The sequence below is a fragment of the Coregonus clupeaformis genome, chromosome 39 (assembly GCF_020615455.1).
Source record: "Coregonus clupeaformis isolate EN_2021a chromosome 39, ASM2061545v1, whole genome shotgun sequence".
NCBI classification, from domain to species: domain Eukaryota; kingdom Metazoa; phylum Chordata; class Actinopteri; order Salmoniformes; family Salmonidae; genus Coregonus; species Coregonus clupeaformis.
This window is the reverse complement of record NC_059230.1, coordinates 9,276,799-9,288,272: the sequence shown is the minus strand read 5'-3', so window position 1 is coordinate 9,288,272 and position 11,474 is coordinate 9,276,799. Positions and strand designations below refer to the sequence as shown.

The 11,474-nt window shown below is 45.6% G+C and overlaps 1 protein-coding gene across 1 annotated transcript; it reads right to left on the bottom strand.

Moving 5' to 3' along the window:
* Positions 1 to 9,232: 9,232 nt before the first annotated feature.
* Positions 9,233 to 11,474, bottom strand: LOC121554236 (piggyBac transposable element-derived protein 4-like). Its single transcript, XM_045211805.1, has 3 exons — positions 11,265 to 11,474; positions 10,340 to 10,844; positions 9,233 to 10,110 (listed from the first exon to the last, which is right to left on the bottom strand). The coding sequence occupies exons 1-3, from the start codon at positions 11,472 to 11,474 to the stop codon at positions 9,233 to 9,235; spliced, it is 1,593 nt and encodes a 530-aa protein (XP_045067740.1).

The window sequence follows — 11,474 nt, the reverse complement described above, 5'->3', positions numbered from 1 at the left end:
AACAAAAATAAAGCATGTACTGTATGACAGAGTCATAGACCGTTTCATCAACATGAAAGAAAGGAGGATGGCATTGGCGTTTCTTTACAAGTAGGGTGAGTCAACATGTTTTTCTACTTGCACAAATGCATACACACACGTACAAACACACACACACACACACACGCAGAAATCAGAACCATGGACAGCCACATCATATTTAGCTTACTTTGATTGGACAAAATTATTTTTGGTATCTTTTTGTTGTCATTGTATTAGACTAAGCATAGGTGATTTGATGATGTTGAAATGTTGAAGTTGTAATGATGCTAGAATAGTGGAGGAAGCTCCTTTTTTCATTGCGACTTACGGTAACTCTCTGTGGTTCTAAATCAATAGTTGTTTAGTAGTCTGAACATGTCAGAAACATTAACTTGTTTGACCATGCTGTAGGTAATGTAACTGTTTGTTACATGCAATATGCTTTGTGGACTACACCGGTCAGAGGTTGCTCTCCGGTTTTGTGATGAAACAAAGGTGTGGTTGAATTTATTCTGCCACTGTGTCTTCTTATTGTCACGGCCTTAGGCCTATATATCACAGTCGCAAGGCATATGAACAAACAGGTTATAGAGCAAAAAACGCAATTATCACAACACATCCAGTAGGTTGTAATATGACTTTTTTTCTGGCTTCCCCAGTGATTTTACCAATGCACCGCTACCGAATGAAACAAGCACGATTTGACCACTGAGATCTCATAATTGATCCATAATTATCTCAGGAACATGTATTAGTGCACTGAGGCATGTGAACTATGCATACATGGTTGGATTACTTCAAGGAACATACAATGCATTCAGAAAGTATTCAGACCTCTTGACTTTTTACACATTTTGTTATGTTACAGCCTTATTCTAAAATTGATTTCTCATCAATATACACACAATACCCAATAATGGCAAAGAAAAAACTAGTTTTTAGAAATGTTGGCTAATTTAAATTTAAAAACGGAAATACAACATTTACATAAGCATTCAGACCCTTTACTCAGTATTTTGTTGAAGCACCTTTGGCAGTGATTACAGCCTTGAGTCTTCTTGGGTATGACACTACAAGCTTGGCCAACTGTATTTGGGGAGTTTCTCCCACTCTTCTCTGCAGAGCCTCTCAAACTCTGTCAGGTTGGATGGGGAGTATAGCTGCACAGCTATTTTTAAGTCTCTCCAGAGATGGTCGATTGGGTTCAAGCCTGGACTCTGGTTGGGCCACTCAAGGACATTCAGATACTTGTCCCTAAGCCACTCCTGCATTGTCTTGGCTGTGTGCTTAGGGTTGTTGTCCTGTTGGAAGGTGAACCTTTGCCCCAGTCTGAGGTCCTGAGCGCTCTGGAGCAGGTTTTCATTAAGGATCTCTCTGTACTTTGCCCTGTTCATTTTTCCCTCAACACTGACTAGTCTTCCAGTCCCTGCCACTGAAAAACATCCCCACAGTATGATGCTGACACTACCATGCTTCACCGTAGGGATGGTGCCAGGTTTCCTCCAAGTGTGATGCTTGGCATTCAGGCTAAATAGTTCAATCTTGGTTTCATCAGACCAGAGAATCTTGTTTCTCATGGTCGGAGTGTCCTTTAGATGCCTTTTGGCAAACTCCAAAACAGGCTGTCAGGTGCCTTTTACTGAGGAGTGGCTTCAGGCTGGCCACTCTACCATAAATGCCTGATTGGTGAAGTGCTGCAGAGATCGATGTCCTTCTGGAAGGTTCTCACATTTCCACAAGGGAACTCTGGAGCTCTGTCAGAGTGACCATCTGGTTCTTGGTCACCTCCCTGACCAAGGCCCTTCTCCCTTGATTGCTCAGTTTGGCCGGGGGGGCAGCTCTAGGAAGAGTCTTGGTGGTTCCAAACTTCTTCCATTTAAGAATGATAGAGGCCACTGTGTTCTTTGGGACCTTCAATGCTGAAAAACATTTCTGGCTCCCCAGGTGTCTTTTATACAGGTAACGAGCTGAGATTAGGAGCACACTCTTAAAGGGAGTGCTCCTAATCTCAGTTTGTTACCTGTATATAAGACACCTGTCCACAGAAGCAATCAATCAATCAGATTCCAAACTCTCCACCATGGGCCAAGACCAAAGAGCTCTCCAAGGATGTCAGGGACAAGATTGTAGACCTACACAAGGCTGGAATGGGCTACAAGACCATCGCCAAGCAGCTTGGTGAGAAGGTGACAACAGTTGGTGCGATTATTCGCAAATGGAAGAAATACAAAATAACTGTCACTCTCCCTCAGCCTGGGGCTCCATGCAAGATCTCACCTCGTGGAGTTGCAATGATCATGAGAACGGTGAGGAATCAGCCCAGAACTACACGGGATGATCTTGTCAATGATCTCAAGGCAGCTGGGACCATAGTCACCAAGAAAACAATTGGTAACACACTACGCTGTGAACGACTGAAATCCTGCAGCGCCCGCAAAGTCCCCCTGCTCAAGAAAGCACATATACAGGGCCGTCTGAAGTTTGCCAATGAACATCTGAATGATTCAGAGGAGAACTGGGTGAAAGTGTTGTGGTCACATGAGACCAAAATCGAGCTCTTTGGCATCAACTAAACTCGCCGTGTTTGGAGGAGGAGGAATGCTGCCTATGACCCCAAGAACACCATCCCCACTGTCAAACATGGAGGTGGAAACATTATGCTTTGGGGGTGTTTTTCTGCTAAGGGGACAGGACAACATCACCGCATCAAAGAGACGATGGACGGGGCCATGTACCGTCAAATCTTGGGTGAGAACCTCCTTCCCCTCCAGCCAGGGCATTGAAAATGGGTCGTGGATGGGTATTCCAGCATGACAATGACCCAAAACACACGGCCAAGGCAACAAAGGAGTGGCTCAAGAAGAAGCTCATTAAGGTCCTGGAATGGCCTAGCCAGTCTCCAGACCTTAATCCCATAGAAAATCTGTGGAGGGAGCTGAAGGTTCGAGTTGCCAAACGTCAGCCTCGAAACCTTAATAACTTGGAGAAGATCTGCAAAGAGGAGTGGGACAAAATCCCTCCTGAGATGTGTGCAAAGCTGGTGGCCAACTACAAGAAACGTCTGACCTCTGTGATTACCAACAAGGGTTTTGCCACCAAGTACTAAGTCATGTTTTTCAGAGGGATCAAATACTTATTTCCCTCATTAAAATGCAAAATCAATTTATAACATTTTTGAAATGCGTTTTCTGGATATTTTGTTGTTGTTATTCTGTCTCTCGCTGTTCAAATAAACCTACCATTAAAATTATAGACTGATCATGTCTTTGTCAGTGGGCAAACATACAAAATCAGCAGGGGATCAAATACTTTTTCCCTCACTGTAGTTGGAAGCACAGAATCGTCTAGAATGTCATTGTGTGCTGTAGCGTTAAGATTTCCCTTCACTGGAACTAAGGGGTCTAGCCCTAACCATGAAAAACAGCACCAGACCATTATTCCTCCTCCACCAAACTTTACAGTTGGCACTATGCATTGGGGCAGGTAGCATTCTTCTGGCATCCTCCAAACCTAGATTAGTCCATCGGACTACCAGATGGTGAAGCATGATTCATCACTCCAGAGAACGTGTTTCCACTGCTCCAGAGTCTAATGGCGGCAATCTTTACTTCAGCCCACTCTTGGCATTGCGCATGGTGATCTTAGGCTTGTGTGCAGCTGCTCGGCCAACGAAAACCATTTCATGAAGCTCCTTACGTTGCTTCAAGAGGCAGTTTGGAACTCGGTAGTGAGTTTGGCAACCGAGGACAGACAATTTTGACGCACTACGTGCTTCAGCACTCAGCGGTCCTGTTCTGTGAGCTTGTGTGGCCTTCTACTTCGCAGCGGAGCCTTTGTTGCTCCTAGACGTATCCACTTCAGAATAACAGCACCTACAGTTGACCACAGTAGCTCTAGCAGGACAGAAATTTGACGAACTGACTTGTTGGAAAGGTGGCATCCTATGACGGTGCCACGTTGAAGGTCACTGAGTTCTTCAGTAAGGCCATTCTACTGCCAAATGGAGAACACCATTGTGTTCGTGAGATGCCAAACCGTTCGGACACTACAGACCATTTTGTGAGAAGACCAAGTTTCGTGATGTCTCATGGTCTGACAAACATCGCTCTAGCTTTGTCACCTTTCACCGCAGACACGGAAGTGTGACATAGGCGAATGTGGTGGATTGGGACGCATCCAATGCAACAAAACAGATATCTCCAGCTTAAACTGACAGATTTGTATATGGATGTTTTTATTATGCTAATTAGATTTCCGCGGAGGCACAGACATCGAACTTAAGGGGTTAAGCAATAACACCTGAGATCCTGGGGTTTATCGTGTGATAACTCCCGACTAAGGGCTGTTCTTAGGCCCGAGGTGAAGCCGCAATAAAACGGTTGCCAACATATTTATAAAAAATTTTAGTGACCTTTTTTCATTAAAAACATTAATTATAACAAGTAAATTAATTTTTGCATTCTGAAGTTGCTAGCCAAGCAAGCTGGTCGTTAGTTATTTTCTCATGTTTTGACCCAGTCATTCTAATAATTATATTCATTCGACATTACTATGCTAAACAAATCATTGGCATGTAGCTAGCAAGCAGAGATTCAATGATGATAAGAGACAAGATCTTCAATAAATTATGATCTAATACATTTCCAATAGGCCTACATAGGCCACACTGCGCACATACAAACACATTGAATAACACATTCATAAATTGCACCAAAAAAAATCATAAGGAATAAGGTTTTGAAGTGTCTGTCCTATATCTAGGATATATAAGAATGCTCAGGAAACATTTTTGTTTTTTTGGAGACATTTAACCCCTTTTTTTTGTTGGCACAAAACTGCCTCCATACTTCCATTTGCTTATGCTTCTGTGGCTAAAAAGTTGTGTCATAAATCAGACTAGGCTAACATATAGCTAGCTAGCTATCGAGTATTTGTAAACAGGCACAACACTGGATCGGAAGTTCAAAAATCGTCACTAGCTAGAGTCAAAAAGAGTGCATCGGCCCCTCTTGCTTGGTACTCTACTCTAGCTCCCCAAGCCCCCTAGTGGACATACACTACACAAAGCGGACTTCCTCTCTGGGTGGAACGCAAAGAAAAGAGTCCGCTGCCCCCCCAAAAATGACTCCACCCACGTGCACGCAAACATATGGATCAACGGAGTGGAGCTTGTAGCCGCCTATAGGTGGATACGGTGGATTGAGACGCAGCCCATGCACACAAAAAAAAAAAAGATATTTCTAGCTTAAACTGACACATTTTGATGGGATTTTTTTTATTATGTTACTTAGATTGACGGACGGGTGCATCAATAGACTCTTAAGGACTAATGAATGAATGGAATTCTGAGTGTTTACGGTTTACATGTTGAATTATTAGTTTCACGTTCATTCTTGGGCTAGCTACTGGCACAGGAGAGATCACATTTGTAAAATTATACATTTTTGCACAGATTGTAGAGGCAGACAGGTCGGAAACAAACAAGAAATAAGACAAAAAAACATGCATAACTATTCACCCCCCCAAAGTCAATACTTTTTAGAGCCACCTTTTGCAGCAATTACAGCTGCAAGTCTCTTGGGGTATGTCTCTATAAGCTTGGCACATCTAGCCACTGCGATTTTTGCCCATTCTTCAAGGCAAAACTGCTCCAGCTCCTTCAAGTTGGATGGGTTCCGCTGGTGCACAGCAATCAATTGGATTGAGGTCCAATTGAAACAGGTTTCCCTCAAGAATTTCCCTGTATTTAGCGCCATCCATCATTCCATCAATCCTGACCAGTTTCCCAGTCCCTGCCGATGAAAAACATCCCCACAGCATGATGCTGCCACCACCATGCTTCACTCTGGGGATGGTGTTCTCGGGGTGATGAGAGGTGTTGGGTTTGCGCCAGACATAGTGTTTTCCTTGATGGCCAAAAAGCTTCCTTTTAGTCTCATCTGACCAGAGTACCTTCTTCCATATGTTTGGGGAGTCTCCCACATGCCTTTTGACGAACACCAAACGTGTTTGTTTATTTGGCCACTCTTCCATAAAGCCCAGCTCTGTGGAGTGTACGGCTTAAAGTGGTCCTATGGACAGATACTCCAATCTCTGCTGTGGAGCTTTGCATCTCCTTCAGGGTTATCTTTGGTCTCTTTGTTGCCTCTCTGATTAATGCCCTCCTTGCCTGGTCCGTGAGTTTTGGTGGGAGGCCCTCTCTTTGCAGGTTTGTTGTGGTGCCATATTCTTTACGTTTTTTAATAATGGATTTAATGGTGCTCCGTGCGATGTTCAAATGTTCTGATATTTCTTTATAACCCAACCCTGATCTGTATTTCTCCACAACTTTGTCCCTGACCTCTTTGGAGAGCTCCTTGGTCTTCATGGTGCCACTTGCTTGGTGGTGCCCCTTGCTTAGTGGTGTTGCAGACTCTGGGGCCTTTCAGAACAGGTGTATATGTACTGAGATCATGTGACAGATCATGTAACACTTAGATTGCAAACAGGTGGACTTTATTTAACTAATTATGTGACTTCTGAAGGTAATTGGTTGCACCAGATCTTATTTAGGGTCTTCATAGCAAAGGGGGTGAATACATATGCACGCACCACTTTTCCATTATTTATTCTTTAGAATTTTTTGAAACAAGTTATTTTTTTCATTCCACTTCACCAATTTGGACTATTTTGTGTATGTCCAGTACATGAAATCCAAATAAAAATCAATTTAAATTACATGTTGTAATGGAACAAAATAGGAAAAAAGCCAAGGGAGATGAATACTTTTGCAAGGCACTGTAGCTAACATTGAACCTGGTTGGTTAGCTACCTGCAGATTCATGCAGGGTAGTAACATTATGAGTTGGGATTATGGTTCATTGTTTAGCTAGCTAGCTACATTTCTAAGCAAAAGACTCCACTATGCAAGTAACTATTTCAATAGAATGTTTATGTCACTGCGACAACTGTCGATAGACATAGCTGGTAAATTCACTCTGGCTATCTACTCCGATTTCAGAGCACTCTCATCTGAGTGTGCCAGAGCGCAGAATAACTGACAAATTTACGTACGCTTAACACCCATTTAATATGGCTGGTGTCAGTAAACGTTGGCAAAAAAAACATAATTCAATTGTTGTCAGCAGCACAGTTGCAGTCACCAATGCTCTGGATAACGTAAAAACAGCCTAACAAGCTCTGCTAAGGTGAGTAAAATGGTCAGAGTGAGCTGTTCTCTCATTTGTATCTGGAAGTACACTACCAGTCAAAAGTTTGGACACACCTACTCATTCAAGGGTTTTTCTATATTTTTTAAAAATTTTACAACGTAGAATAATAGTGAAGACATCAAAACTATGAAATAACACATATGGAACCAAAAAAGCGTTAAACAAATCAAAATATATTTTATATTTGAGATTCTTCAAATAGCCACCTTTTGCCTTGATGGCAGCTTTGCATACTCTTGGCAATAAAAACCAAAAAGACAATAAAGACAATAGCTGAAATGTTTTTAACAAATTAATTTCTACCTAAATGAAGGAGAAGCAAAAGAGAGAGAGAGAGTGTCATTTTTCTTGTAACTTTCAGTTTCACTTCCATAGCTAGCATATTCAGCTAGCTAGCTTAGCCTAATCAAACAACCTGCTCAAACACAGGAATGCCATGTTAGCTAGCTGGCTATGACTATCCAACATAACACTGGAAATCTTCCAAGTCAAGGTAAGCTTTGATTTTACTAATTTATTGCCACCGGGGCTCACCACTGTAAGTACTAAACTGCTTAGTGAATGTATACTGTAAAGTTACTGCATGACTGTAGCGGGTTTACTAACGTGCTAGTTCTATTAGCTATGTTGATGTGGACATTACTTAAGCTAATATGGTGACAACGATGTAGTCTGTGTGTAGCGGTTATGATATGGTTTGGCTTGGAACGTTTTTTTCCGCCTGGTCACATACAGCTGAGGTGTTGTGCATTCAAGTCAACAAGCGAAGGGAAAAGATGCGAGAAGGAATACAACGTGGCTGCTATGAAAGTGAACCGTGTTTATGCGTGATCAGGGGTGTATTAATTCTGCCGATTCTGGTGAAAAACGTTTCTTAAGCGGAGGTAAAACGGGAGAAACATTTGTCCAATAAAAACTCTTGTTTGCAATTGTTGGACTAATGATTAAACACTAGATGAGCTAGATGCAGGCAAGAGTGTGCACGGCGGTATTGAATGTGTCACTGTCTGTCACCTCAAAAAAAATGTTCACCCTGTGTGCACGTATGTTGTAAACTTTCATTCATAGGCTAGGTTGTAGCAACCTCATGATGGGTATAGGGAACATTTGAGAATCATGTAATAGCCTAAACCTATCGCTGTTACATTGAACTGTCTAAATGGAATATGAATGACAGTCATCCAATATGCTGTCATAGAAATAAGGCCATGCTCATGAAAAGTAAAACTCGTCCTCCCTCATCTTAAACGGCACCGACCACCACTGATTCACACCCCTTGACTTTTTCCACATTTTGTTGTGTGACAGCCTGAATTTAAAATTGATTACATTTAGATTTATTTTTTGTCATTGGCCTACACACAATACCCCATAATGTCAAAGTGGAATTATGATAAAGATCACTCTGTGTGCAATAATGGTGTTTAAAATGATATTTGATTGACTATCTCATCTCTGTACCCCACACATAAAATTATCTGTAAGGTCCCTCAATTGAGCAGTGATTTTCAATCACAGATTCAACCACAAAGACCAGGGAGGTTTTCCAATGCCTCGCAAAGAAGGGCACCTACTGATAGATTGATAAAAAATAAAAAAGCAGACATTTAATGTCCCTTTGAGCATGGTGAAGTTATTAACTACACTTTGGATGGTGTATCAATACACCGAGTCACTACAAAGATACAAGCGTCCTTCCTAACTCAGTTACCGGAGAGCAAGGATACCGCTCAGGGATTTCAGCATTATTGATCCGTCCTCCATTTTTTCTATCACAGCTATTAAACTCTGTAACTGTTTTAACCCTCCCGTTGTCCTGGTATTCTGTACACACGCCGTGCCCTCCGGGTCGAACTGTCCCCCTCTCACTAAAGGCCCAGTTGGAACATGTGGGACAGTATGGGTGCGAGCAGCCTTTGCAGATGTATTTGTTACACCTGGTGCACACCGTGTGTGTTTTACAGTCCTTCTTTGTGGGGCAGACCTGACACCTCTTCCTCTTACTGGGTTGTGCGGGGTTGGGTGCTTGGGCCGGCGGTGCTGCGTGGTCCGGTGCTGCGGGGGGCGTGATCCCGCCGGGGCTGATCACGATACGTAGCCCTCTGAACAGCTTTGACGAGCGCCGCAGAGGCTTCGGTGCGAGGGAGACGGGCCCTTCTTTGTATGAACGGAGTCACTAGTGCCTTTCCCAGCTGCTCGAGGAACACCCTCCTCTTGTTTCTCTTGCCAGGCATCCAAGTGGGGTTGAGCTCTCGCCATATGACAAAAGCGTTGTAAGAGGACACGTCAAGGATGTTGTGGAAGATGACCAGGGGCCAGCGCGCGGTCATCCTCCTGCAGCTGTAGGTTCCAATCACCTTGTCTAGGTTGTCCACACCTCCCTTGTTGCTGTTGTAGTCTAGGACGATGGCCGGCTTCTTGTCCTGGCGACGGCTAACGTGAGCCTCGGTGTGCAGCGTGCTCAGGAGTAAGACGTTCTTGTTTTTCTTTGCCAGGTAGGACACTAGAGCGGTGGTGGGCGTGAAGGCGAACTTGGAGGAGAAGAGGAGCCTGTCCTTTGAGGCGAGCAGCGCCTGCGGGAGCTCTGGCTTGTTCTTTCTGACTGTGCCGACCACGGTGACGTTCCTGGTCAGGAGCTGGCGCGCGAGCTCGTATGAGGTGAAGAAATTGTCGCAGGTGACGTTGTGACCCCTGAGTCCCTGCGTCAAATCGAGCACGACCCTCATCCCCTGGTTCTTCTCGGGGCCTCCGCATGTGGCCTTGCCGGTGTAGACCTGCATCTTCCAGGCGTAGCTGGATTTGGAGTCGCAGGCCACCCATGTCTTGATGCCGTATTTGGCCGGCTTGCTTGGGATATACTGGCGGAAAGGACATCGGCCTGGAGGAGAGAGCAGAGCGAGAGCAGAGAGCGAGAGAGAGAGAGAGAGAGAGAGAGAGAGAGAGAGAGAGAGAGAGAGAGAGAGAGAGAGAGAGGAGAGGAAAGACAAGAGATTAGCTTTAGCGTGTTGTCTTGTGTTGTGTTGTGTTCAGTGTTGTGTTCAATGTTGTGTTCAGTGTTGTTGTTGTTGTTGTTGTGCTCTTGTACGGTGTTGTTGGCCCCGGCACACCTCTGAAAGGGACCAGTTGCTCGTCCACCGTCACGTCGGCCCCGGGGTTGTAGAGGAGCGGCAGCCTCTCGACCCACTTGTCCCAGACCTCTCTCACGGCCGCAAGTTTGTCACCGCCGCCTGCTGCGCGTCTCTCGGCTCTGGTCTGGCGGTCGTCGAAGCGAAGGAGTCTCGAGTAAGCGTGAAAGACTTTGAGCGGCATGGTTGCGCGGAAAATGGTCCTTCCGCTCTCGGCGTCCCAGAGACTAGAGGCCGCTTCGCCTCGGGACCTGTACACGCCGGCTAGGATGAGCAGCCCTACGTAGGCTCGCAGGTCTGTGGAGTCCATCGCTTTCCAGCGGCCGCAGCCGCGGTCGCGGTCGCGGTCTTCGCGGTCTTCGTGGACTTCGTGGTGGTCGTCGTCGGCGTAGTGGCGGTGGTCGTCGTCGCCGTCGTCGCCGTCGCCTCGGGCTCCGTATTTTCGAACGCCCTCCAGATTGGTCATCTCCAGGATGATGTCTTCTATCTCGGGTGTGAAAAACAAGCGAAACGTGGACAGGATGTCGCGGGCTTGGCCTACGGCCTGCCTAGTAGGCCCGGGCCTCATGTCCTCCGGCACCTCAGCAACCGGCCTGTTACTTTTTGCCGCTGCGGCGCCCCTCCGACGCCCGCGATTGTTGTCACAGGGCACCGAGCACCATTGGATTTGGCCGTTTCTCGACACGAATGTCTCTCTTTCCACTCGAGGGATATCGTGTTGTGTTCTGGGGCTGATGCTGCGGCGGCGGCGGCGGCTGCGGCAGTGGCGGAGGTCTCCTCGCTCTCCTCGCTCTCCTTCACCTTCCCCTTGTTCTTCTTCCCCTTCTTCTTCTTCTTCTTGTTGGTCGTCGTCGTCGTCGTCGTCGTCATCGTCTCGTTCGTCTTCTACGCCTTGACCTTCTTCTACTTGGACATCGTCCTCGTCCTCGTCGTCGGCGGCGTCGACGGCTGCGGCGTCGTAGTCGTCGTCGTCCTCTGTGGTCTCCTCGTCCTCTGGGTTGTATTCCTCCCCGTCTTCTTCTTCGGACGCTTCCTCGTCCGCATCCTCGTCGCAGTCAGAGTCATTGGAAAATATCTGTTCTAGGACCTGTTTGGCCGTGAATCGCACAGCACTCAT

Coding starts and splice junctions, on each gene's coding strand:
- LOC121554236 (XM_045211805.1), bottom strand. CDS start 11,474: ATGAGTGCTGTGCGATTCACGGCCAAACAGGTCCTAGAACAGATATTT. Junction 10,845..11,264: donor AGGACGAGGACGATGTCCAA/GTAGAAGAAGGT, acceptor TTCACACCCGAG/ATAGAAGACATCATCCTGGA. Junction 10,111..10,339: donor GCAACTGGTCCCTTTCAGAG/GTGTGCCGGGGC, acceptor TCTCTCCTCCAG/GCCGATGTCCTTTCCGCCAG.